Genomic DNA, 11313 nt, shown 5'->3' with positions numbered 1-11313 from the left:
AGTTTGATTTTACAGGTTCAGTGGAGAGTCACTAAACTTGTGAAAGTAGCATATTAGTGTAGTGCCCTGCTCTTTCCTTAAAGATGTACAGAGATATAGTACATATTGCAAATGTTTTCCTTCACAATGAACCAGTATGAAACAGAGGATTTTCTAATTGTCTACAACTAAAGTTTTTCTTTGACTGAATACAAAAATACCATGCATGTAAAAATAATAAGAAATTTTATTTTATGCTATTTCACAATCTCCTGCCCACAGCTCCTTATCTTTTCTTCATGGTAAACTACACTTGTGTGGCCCAAAGATTCCTTTATAAGTTTGTACAGAGCATTTCCAACATCATATCATCCATGCTGACTGTGCCAATGATGGACCTGAAGAACAGTTCAGCAACGGCATTGGCACTGATGAATCTAAGCTGGAAAAGGATACTATTCAGTTCAGCGACTCTGGTATGGTATCCCCTGTGGGTCATCCTGGTATGTTCACCGAGGATTTGCTGTGTTCCCCACTGAAGTCCCTGAATGTACTTCACACACCGCAGGCCTGGCAGGTCTGGAAGATAAAATGTGAAAAAGACCTCTTTGTTATCAACAGCTCATTCACAGAGTCCTTTGCTAGCTTTTAAAATATATCCATTTCTTCCCCTTTCCAAATTAAAGAAGAGCTCATCTTCCTGGTGAAAAGGGCTTTCTAGAGCAAAGATAAATGCCAAACCAGTTCTAAGTTTTCAGAAGCAATGCTGTTAGGAATGAAACATATAATTATTCTTATTTATTATCTACTATGTTTTTATTCTCACACTTAAAAACTGCTGGCCCTGAGCCAACAAATGCACACTTGATTCAATATGACAGTAGAATATAGTTTAATGAATTATTGCTCCTGTTCACTGTGAAAATATGAAGAAAGTAAAATTATTTCAAGAAGTGAGCACTTTTACCATTTCCCTGTGGGAAACAAGCCATTGTATAATGACAAGAAGTTTTGCTAGATGACAAATATTTTATCATCCTCCCTTGAATTTTCCAACATTATAATAATTATCCGGCCGATGGTGGTAAACTTCACAGCCACAAACTATGATTCACAGTCTTATTTTAATTATTTGCTTGCAGGCTGATTTTAGTCTTGAGTCCCATAATAACTTAAGAGATAACACTGGCCACTTACCTCATTGTACCATAATTTCTGTATCGGGGAAGGTAAAAAAATATATATAGAGAGAGAGAGAGAAAGAGAGAGAGAGATTCTAATGAGCATTCTAAAAGGTTCTTTAAAAGTTTTTACTTTAAAGTAAGAGATCTTTCAAAGCATTGTTTTACAACCATTAAAAGGTTAAAAAGTCAACATGAAAACATCATGGATTGCAACATGGTTCAAAAGTAACTTTTCAAATAGAAAACACATGACTTTCTTGTAGTCCAATGTGAGACCCAAGTAAAACTGAGTGAAATACAATGCAGAAAAGATGAAGTGCCTGTAAATTTAAGAAGGTGTTAAGAAGAGGCTGCTTTTTAAGGTCCTTTGATCCTCCGTGATATTACTATTACTGTAAAGTTCTTTAACTTGTATTTAAGTAATTACCAGTTTACCGTTCTGTTTGAATGATGTCAATGATGATTGCATTAATTTTCCTTCTCTTTTTCTACAAAATCCAACAGAAAAGTATCTTATGGAATTTATTGGGCGGAAAAGTATTTTAAAAGCACCATGCTAATTATCATAGAGTAGAAGAACCAGTCAGTGTCCTTTAAAAAAATAATAATGGCAATACATGAGTCATTCCTATTATAGACAAACACCAAATTTGATAAATAAAATGAAAACAGAAGCATCTCTAATCCATATTCCAATTGTGATCACCCCGGTCCACACATTAACATCCTCTACCACCTACAGCTCATTATCCAGACTTGAGACCCAACTTTATTGGGTTTGAATTCCACTGATGAGAGTAAAAAGAAGCTTGCATGAAACTCCACAGAAATCTGAAGCTCCTCCAGGTCTAGATTCATGGATCATTAAAACTTAATCTTGTGAACTCCATCCACATCACTTTTCTCAGCTTTCATATCACACCCTTCCATTTCCTCCTCACCCCTCCTCACAAAGTGTTCCTGTCCCCCCCTTCCCCCCAAAAAAAAGACTTGCCTTCAAAGTAAATTCAGAGGGATAGGGGAAAACAGGTGGCTAGATGGACTCCACAATAAAAAAAAAAAAAGTTTAGACATAAAGATCAGGGGATACAAAAGGATAAACAACAAAGAAAAGACACACTTAACAGGCTTTACTCCCCACCCCTACCCCCAAGACAGGTGCATTTGTGTTTTAAACACACTCAGCTTATATTGGGATGATTCTGAGAAGCAGAGCAAGAATAAAAGAGATTGTGTGTGTATGTGAGTGTGTGTGTGTGTGTGTGTGTGTGTGTGTGAAAAGTGTGCAAAACAGGTTGGAAAAAAAGAAGGAAACTAGTGGAATGTAAACTTCTGGAAACTGAGCCCCTGTTTCACCTTGTATTCCAACAGAACAAAGCACATGGTAGATGTTTAATAACACAGGCTGAAGGAGTAAGAAAACTATTTCCCAGTGATCTTAAGAGCCAGCTGGGGCACTTGGATGAATGGAGATTTGCTTACCCTGGACCAGAGCTACCAAATCAGAATCTCTAGGGGAGGGGCCTAAGGAGATTTTAAACAAGCTCTCCTCCAACTCCCCTCCCAAATGTTTCCAATGTACAGGCAAGTTTGGAACACAATGATGTAAGCAGAAGGTGACCTACAGTGATCACTGGGATGAGCTGAGGTCTCTAGGTACTGAAAATCGAGTTCTAAATGAATTATTTTCCCACTGAATACTGTTCTATTTCCCTTCAAAACTGCTAGGCAATATGTAAAGGCATATCCTGAGATTCCTGGTGTTAGGAAAAGATATTATGAAAACTATTCCAACTCAAGCTGCAACTTCCTCCCCACTGTGGCTCTTTGGATGGATTATGATTGAAGATGACTTTAGTAGTAGAACATACTTGTTTGGGTGTTAGGCTGTCCAGGAATATGTTCTCCCATGATTTGGTTGCACTGTGGGTAGGAGAATGTCCAGCACCCAACAGACATTGGGCCCAGGACACAGGAGGCCCACACTTCACAACTCACTGGCCATTATTTTGCAGTAAGATCCCTTGGGACCAGGCTACCTAATCTACAAATGGGGTAGAGGGCAGAGCAACTTGATTAAGAGGTCTCTAAGGTCTTTTCAAGCTCTAATATGCAGTGTTCCTGCTCACAGTCCTTACTGTGTCATTTTCCTGCCCCATTGCTAGCCTGATACTCACAGACACTTGGAGGATGAGATAGTCCATCGGCTTAAGACCATAAAAATGACCATTCAGAGACAGAGCTATGGTACACTAAGTCCAATGTCCTCCCTGACAGGGGGTGGTCTCTCAATGGGTTTTTAATAAATTATTTCCCTTTCTTCCCAGCCTTAATAGAGTTTCTCCAACAAAAAGGTTCTAGTAAATTTCAGAACTGGGTTTCAGAAAGAGATATTGCAGAATTTGCAGTAAACAAACTTTTTTAAAGCTATGCTACTGGATTGAAAAGACTAAAGAAGAAGGGATACTCATGTTCCTTGAAGGCACAAACTTTTGTGTAGTAACAGAAAGTTGTAAAGAGGTAAGTACAAACCTCAACAAAATATCCTCCTCCTCTAGGCTGAGTTTCTGGCAGCAGCCCACCCACAAGGAGTGGTTTCTGGAGCTCCCCCAACTGTGCTGAGTTAGTCGCCCTTCTTCACTTTTCCCCCGGACACTCCCCTGTCCACTGAAAGCTCTTCAGTGCCTGCATTCTGGTAGGCACTGCCCAATGGTCTACTGAGCAGAAAAAAACCAGAGCCCCAGGCCGGCGCTCTTACCCGGGGTAAAGAGCACGATCCCCTTGAGGTAGGCGTACTCCTTGGTACTGATGCCCAGGCTCCAGCACTTGGCAAGAAAGCTCTTAATAGCTTGGACCTCGGTGGCTGAGGGCAAATGCTGGGCCTCTGTCGGCGGTACCAAGTGTTGCTGCAGCATAGGAAAAGGCAGTGGCCCGTCGTCCGCGGTCTCCCGCCGCCTGGTGGTGAGGATACTCTGCAGCCAACTGGGCTCCGAGGTCTCCACGGTCTCGAAGTTCACGCGGTCCTGGGCCAGCTCAAGCATGAGCAGCGGCGCCCAGCCGCTGCGCACCAGCACCAGCTGCTGGTCCAGGGGTAGAACCTGGAAACAGGGTAAGTATTTGACGAAGCGCATCGTCTTCAACAGGCCCGCTGAGGCTGCCTCAGAGACCGCTTTTGGACTCTTGAGGGCCACCCGCTGCTGTGAGCCACAGGAGGGGTTCCACCAGGGGGCCCCCGGCAGCGCTCCTGGCAGAACCGCGTGCGTTTGTTTTGCGCTCGTGGGCATGTTGCAGAAGACGCTGCCCTGCCGGGGGTGGTCTTCACCGCAAAAGCAGCAACGATACAGGAGCGCCATGGCCCTCACTCCCGGCAGTATCTCTCTGCCCACCGGGGGCTCCGCGCCGCAGGAGCAGCCCCAGCACGCTCCCCTCAGAGCCTCGGGGTTCTCTTGCACTTGTTTTGCGCTTGTGAGCATATGGTAGAGGATGCTGCCTTGCCGTGGGTGGTCTTCACCGCAAAAGCAGCAGCGGTACAAGACCGGCACTGCCCGCCTACCCGGCAGCCCTTCTCTACTCGGCGGGAGCTCCGCGCCACAGGAGCAGCCCCAGCACGCGCCCCCGGGCCCGGGCCGTGTCCTGGGCGCCTCCGGTGCTTCTGAAGCCTCGTGCGTTTGCTTGGCGCTCATGAGCATGTTGTAGAGGATGCTGCCCGGCCACTGGTGGTGCTCACCCGCCATGGCCCAGGGTGCCTGCAGCGCAGCTCTGTCCAGTGGCTGCCGCCTGGGATCTATTTATACTGAGCGCGCACGCACGCGCGTCGGCGGTCTCCGCCTGGACAAGGGCGTGGAGGGGGGCGCGGTGCTGCACTCTCCTGTGTTTGGCCTTGACTTTGGCGATTCAAAAGGGGCAGAAGCTCCTTAAAGGCTGGAAATGGAAGAGGAATGGATGAATGATAACTCCTGGACATTTCTCATTTTCCTCTCATTACACCCTCCCCTGTCTCTGGAATACCAGAGCGGAGCGCAGGAAACAGGTATATGGGGCACTGTTCCAACTCTTTCCATTGATTTATGGCATCTGATTTGCTCCCTTTATTGGGAGAGTAAGGGTGCCTACATGGAGAAAAAAAAAATATTTCTATGCTATCTTTGCAAACTTTTATCGAATGATCAAACTTTATATGTCTTATATTTTGTATATGGATAGGGAGGTCTCATTTTCAGGTACCTTGAAAAATGTAGACCATGGACCAGCAGCATCAGTCTCATATAGGAACTTTGTAAAAATGCTCAATCTCAGGCCCCAACCAGACCTCTGACTCTGAATCTGCATTTTAACGAGGTCCCCAGGGGATTTGCCTACACCTTAAATTTGGAAAAGCGCTGGTCCAAGGATGCTATCATAAGTATTTTCATTAATTTCATTAATATTTATGAGCATCCACTCTTAGATGCTGTGTTAGAGAACTGGGGGCAGCAATCAGAATGTCAAAGTGGCTAATATTTGGGAATATAATAATCACAAGGGGCTAAAAGCTTTTTACAGTGAGAACTTTGAATTCTTCTAGAGGTATTATTTTGGGCAGATGTGTAATTCACATTTATTCTCCTACCCTTTGTAAGCAATTAATGAGAAACACAGGTCTCAAGGAGCCTGGATCCTTCTGTCCTCACTTGCCTTCTTCCTCCAGTTCCATACAGGTGCTAAAATCAGTGGGTTTCTCCACATCACCACCTGTCCCTTGTTAACTAGCTAATTGTTTCACCAACCACTTGGGTAACTTCAAAATCATATCCCTTTAGTTTGCAAATTCCTCATCTCTAAAATGGGAGGTTTGTTTAGTGATATCTTGGGTCCAGGTCTGAAGACATGGAGCAGAGAAGGAGACTGGCGTATACCCACTGGTATAGAATCTCCTTTCTCTATTTTTAGTTTCTCTGAAACCTGGAATTCTGAGCATAAAAGGAAAACCTAGGAGACACTCATTTTGCACTCAACCTGGAATTTTATTCTGCCTGTGGGAAGCCCTATAACACAGTGGTTAAATCTCTAACACTGGCACCAGATTGCCTCAATTTTAATTCTAGCCCTGACACTTTGTAGCTTTCTGGCCTTGGGCAATATATTAGTTTCCTATTGCTGCTGTAACAAATTACCACAAATTTAGTGGCTTAAGCAACACAAATGTATTATGTTACAGTTCTGGAGGTCAGAACTCTGAAATCAGTTTCACTAGACTAAAATCAAGGTGATGTTTCTTCTAGAAGCTCTAGGGGAGAATCTATTCCCTTGCCTTTTCCAGCTTCTAGAAACTGTTTGCATTCCTTGGCTCCTGGCCACATCACTCTGACTCTGCTTCCACCTTCTTTCTGACTCCTTTAAGGATCTTTATAATTACATTTATAATCTAGAATAATTTATCCATCTCAAAATATTTTAATAACATTTTCAAAGTCCCTTTTTCTATGTGAGACAACAAATTGACAGGTTCTGAAGATTAGAACATGGACATCATTGGGGGACATTATTTAATCTTCCACAGGAAAGTTACTGTACCTCAGTTTCCTTATTTGTAAAACATGGACAATAGTCTCTGTGAAGAAATCCTTGTACATGAGTTAATTCATGTACAATGTTTGTTTGGTACATAAGTGCTAGATGTATCAACCATTATCCCCCCCTTTTAAAAAGAATAATGTAGAATAATTTCAGGTTTAGGAGGTGATACCACACATCAGCACCACCATTATTCTATCTCTCCTAAGGAAACCCACCCTTACCCTCCACCCAGAAGCTGTCTCATTTTCTTCTGCATGTCCACATTTCTTGGCCCAGACTCAAAACATTGGATGGGTTAACTGCCCACAACAGCAATGTATATTGGAAATGTCATCTCATTGTCTATTTCATCATTTGCCATTTCTAATATTCAAGTTACTATTTTGAAGTAGTAAGTTATTGCTACTTCTGCAGTCTTCCTGCTTGATGAAGCCACCAACCAGCCTAGCTGAAAACCCAGCCTACCTTAGTCCCACCTTAAGTTGCCAGTGCTAGTTATTTTAACTTTGTTAACCCATTTTATTTTCTTCCTCACATATATTGCAATCTGATTTGATTGATTTATTTAGTTTTTTGATGCTTGTTAATTGTCTCCCCTTGCCCCTCCCCCCCAACACACACTAGTATAAAAGTCCCTTGAGGGCAAGGAATAAGTCACCCTGTATCCCAGAAATTAGAAAAATGTCTGACATGTAGTAGGTACTCAAAAATATATTTGTTGCCCAACCATACCTTTAGAGAAAGAGAAGAAGGCTACTCCAGACACAGAGCAAGCATTCCCACACCACTATTGCTGCAGTGACCCTGGAGGGAGGAGAAGTTGGCAGGCCCCATTGGACTCAGAACTTTCTGAAGGCCTTTTTTGATACTCAGGGTGCTACAGGCATTCTGGTAAAGTAACAAGAGGACTGAGTTAACAGTCAAAATATATGGCTTTGAATTTGGGCTCTTTCACTATAAAGATGTAACACTGAATAAGTCATTTAACTTCAGACTTCACACTTGTGAAGTGGGGAAAAACTATACACCAATATTAATCTGTACACTCTAAGTCTTTCAAAGGTTGTTTTTTCCCCTCAATATATTCCTTTACAAAAATGTTTGCTGACCTCTTCACTGCATTGGAAATATAAAGCAACTTAAGTTTATATTCATTCACTATCTAATAATTTAACATTGAGCAGAGCACTTAACATTACATTAGTCTTTTCAGCTATGAAACCAAAAAAAAATACTATAAACTATTTTAATATATGCACCCTAAATGTACATAATTCAAGGGATTTTCTAAATATATTTTATCTTATCAACTGTATTTTTAAAAATCCTAGTAACTCAAACCCATTTTTGTTGCTTTAATCATTCACACCTTGCACATATTAATGCCTTTGACTTTGACTTCCACACCATTGTCTCAGATTGAAATTTCAGTACAGTGCTCAGAACCATGGACTTGTAGTATATTGGTTATAATGTGTTCTTTCCCAGGAGCAATCTTCTGATTTTTTTTTGCTTGTGAGGTTTTTTGTTTGTTTGTTTGTTTGTTTGTTTTTGTTTTTTTTGAAGTTGTGATCTTCTGTTTACAATTCTGAAGGACTTTCTCGGTTGTTTGGATTGACTGTTGCTAAGAAGAGATTGCCTGCTTGTCCTTCACAAGTATTTACCTTTGGAACTATCAAGAGAAAACTGACTTCAACTTTACACTTTCCTTTTTTTCACCTGAATGAATAGCTCCGAGAAAAAAAATCATCTAGACACATCAATGCAGAGATTTGCACCAAGTAATGCCAACTCACTGGTTGCTACAGTGAAGACATAACCTTCTAAGGCAGGCACAAGCTTTTTCATTTGATTTGTTCCATGTCCTCAGACCACTGTGACAGCTAGACAAAAGGACACTCATCAGCTGCACCTGTCATGTGCTGAGTTTGTCCACAACAGCAATTTGGATATTTATACCAAGTCATTGTTTGATGACCTTTGTCAGTGGGACACCTGCTCTATAGGATCCATTATCTGTTCTGACTCAGGGTGGGAGCAAAGCTGCTCTGCCTGTCTGAATGCAGCCTTCAACTTCAAAGCAATGCAGTTTTTACTAAATGATGTAGGAGTGAGGTACAGGTGGGGATAAAGTCACATCAAATTGTAAAACTGACCTTTGCACAGCAAGCTACTCTTGACCAGAGAAGGCTCGAGGATCTGAAACCTGATATGAATTTTCAATCCAGACCAAAAAGAGCTGGAATGTCTCAGAATTCAGCTCCTTCAGTGAACAGGTGACAGTAGAGTTTTCCTGATTATTCAAGGTAAATATTGGGTAAACATATTGCAGAAGAATAATAGCCAATAAAATCCAAGAGATAGCTTTCCTCCTTTTCCTTTCCCAAACCCAGAATTTCTAAACTCTTTTTGTGGAAGAATTAATAGGCTTTAGCTGCTGACTCATGAAACCACTAAAGATGATCTAGCCATTATTTATGTCCTTTGAGCTACAAATAAGGCCTTAGGGGCGGTCACATAGTTGCTGAGCTGGAATAATGACTCTTATACTCACAATAATTTGGAAATTTTCTAAAATCAACTTTCCAAATCACTATAACAACCACTCCATTCAAGGAAAAACTGCATCTACCAATTTTGAATTGATCCTAATACCAGATGTGGATCAATTTGTCTAATTAATAGATCCAGTTGACTGGCAGGTTAAAAAATGATTACCCTATTGGTTGATAAGCTATTAAACGTGATGTGACTGGTCACTTTGAAAATAATTGCTCTCTTGGTACACATAGCTATGTCCCCTAATGGTGATTGTAATTTTAGTTACAGACTCCCCTTGCATCAATGTCTGGAACTGTTATAATATCTCCCTCCCAGGAACTTGCTTTCTTTTCCCCTCAAACTTTTCTTAAAACTTATTTTCCACAATCTATATACCTAGAGTGCCTTGTACATTGCCTGGTATATTAAAGACACTCAACCAATAACTGTTAATAAAACAGTGAGTGAAAAGTTTCTTCCACTTGACTAGATTGCCCAACCTTTTCTCCTTTCCCATGACTGTGTGGGTTTTAACAATCTTGCCAGCCCTGGTGGAGAGAACTTAGGTCCCTTCTGCTAGTTTGATAATCACAAAAGTGAAAGTAAATATTTTATCTGTGTTTCCTTCACAAAGTTGTTGAATGTATGAAATGATTAACAATGCCTCACAATTGTGGGTTATTACAGTTAGATCACAATTCATTTAAGTTGGAAGCATCAGATTTTGTGAAGTGATATATTGCCCAACTAAATCAAATTTCTGCATTTGAAATTCTCTCTCTCTTCCCTCTCTCTCTCTCTCTCTCTCTCTCTCTCTATATATATATATATATATATATATATATATATATATATAATTTTAAATAAGGGACCCTACAGTTCATAATAAGTCACTCAATTTTGGAGGTAAATGCACTTAACATTAGTAGTGCCATGAACTTAATTGCTTTCTCTGAGCCCACAATAACAAACATGAAGAACAAAAAAATATGTGAATGGATGTAGGTGAATTTTTTTACAACAGAACCAGATGCTAGCAATAAAGAAAATAAAAACTTTTATTTCCAAACTGATGTTTTTGCCGTGGTGGGTGTAGCTGGATTATTAAAAAGCAGCTGCCTTAGCTTGAGTTCTCTGAAGCATGGCACTACACACGGATTGTGTGCACATGCCAGTGAGATGAGCCCAGGAAGCAGTGGCGAGAATGCAGGAAAAGTGAAAGTGGGAAAGAGGGAAAGCCAATACCAAGATGCATTGCTGCAGTCACTGCTGTGAGCAACAGAGTTGACTCCTCTAAGGCCTGCTGAGAAATATACAGAATGCTTTCCAAAATTGCCCATGCAAAGTAGGTGGCCACAGTATTTATCCATTGGTTTCTCTCCCCAAAGGTGAATATTACCACCAAGTTTCCACCAATATCCATGTTGTTACATAGTTAGTATGAAAAAAGCCACTACCTGCATGGAACTACCTACCCACCTGTTTGGAATCAAGGGTATGGGCAAGAAGATAAAAGGCAGGAAATCTGAGAGGGACGGATTATTCTTGATTTGCTGTCCTAAAGTCAATCCACTTGACAACAGAATTGATTGAGGTGACACAATGAGGAGTTTAGCACTCTTCTGCTGAGCTTGCTCATTTGAAAACCATGTTACCTACAAATGGCCAAGAGACATACGAAGGAATACTCAACATCACTAAACATCAGAGAGATGCAAATTAAAACAACAAACAAGCATCACCTCACACCTGCCAGAATGGCCGCCATCAACAAATCATCAAACAACAAGTGTTGGCGAGGGTGTGGAGAAAAGGGGACTCTAGTGCACTGCTGGTGGGAATGCAGACTGGTGCAGCCACTATGGAAAACAATATGGTGTTACCTCAAAAAATTAAAAATTGAACTTCCATTTGACCCAGTGATCCCACTTCTGGGAATATGCCCTAAGAAGCCTGAAATACCAATCAGAAAGAATATATGTAACCCCATGTTCATAGCAGCACTATTTACAATAGCTAAGTTCTGAAAAGAGCCCAAGTGTCCATCAGTAGA

The 11313-nt window shown here is 41.3% G+C and overlaps 1 protein-coding gene across 1 annotated transcript; it reads right to left on the bottom strand.

Moving 5' to 3' along the window:
• Positions 1 to 313: 313 nt before the first annotated feature.
• On the bottom strand, positions 314 to 4897 carry NR0B1 (nuclear receptor subfamily 0 group B member 1). The gene is made up of 2 exons (XM_036271816.1): positions 3922 to 4897; positions 314 to 558 (listed from the first exon to the last, which is right to left on the bottom strand). Exons 1-2 carry the CDS (start codon positions 4895 to 4897, stop codon positions 314 to 316), a joined length of 1221 nt encoding a protein of 406 aa, XP_036127709.1.
• Between the last annotated feature and the right edge of the window lie 6416 nt (positions 4898 to 11313).

Source organism: Molossus molossus, unplaced genomic scaffold (assembly GCF_014108415.1).
Source record: "Molossus molossus isolate mMolMol1 unplaced genomic scaffold, mMolMol1.p scaffold_m16_p_2, whole genome shotgun sequence".
NCBI lineage: Eukaryota > Metazoa > Chordata > Mammalia > Chiroptera > Molossidae > Molossus > Molossus molossus.
This window is presented reverse-complemented; position numbering and strand designations above follow the sequence as displayed.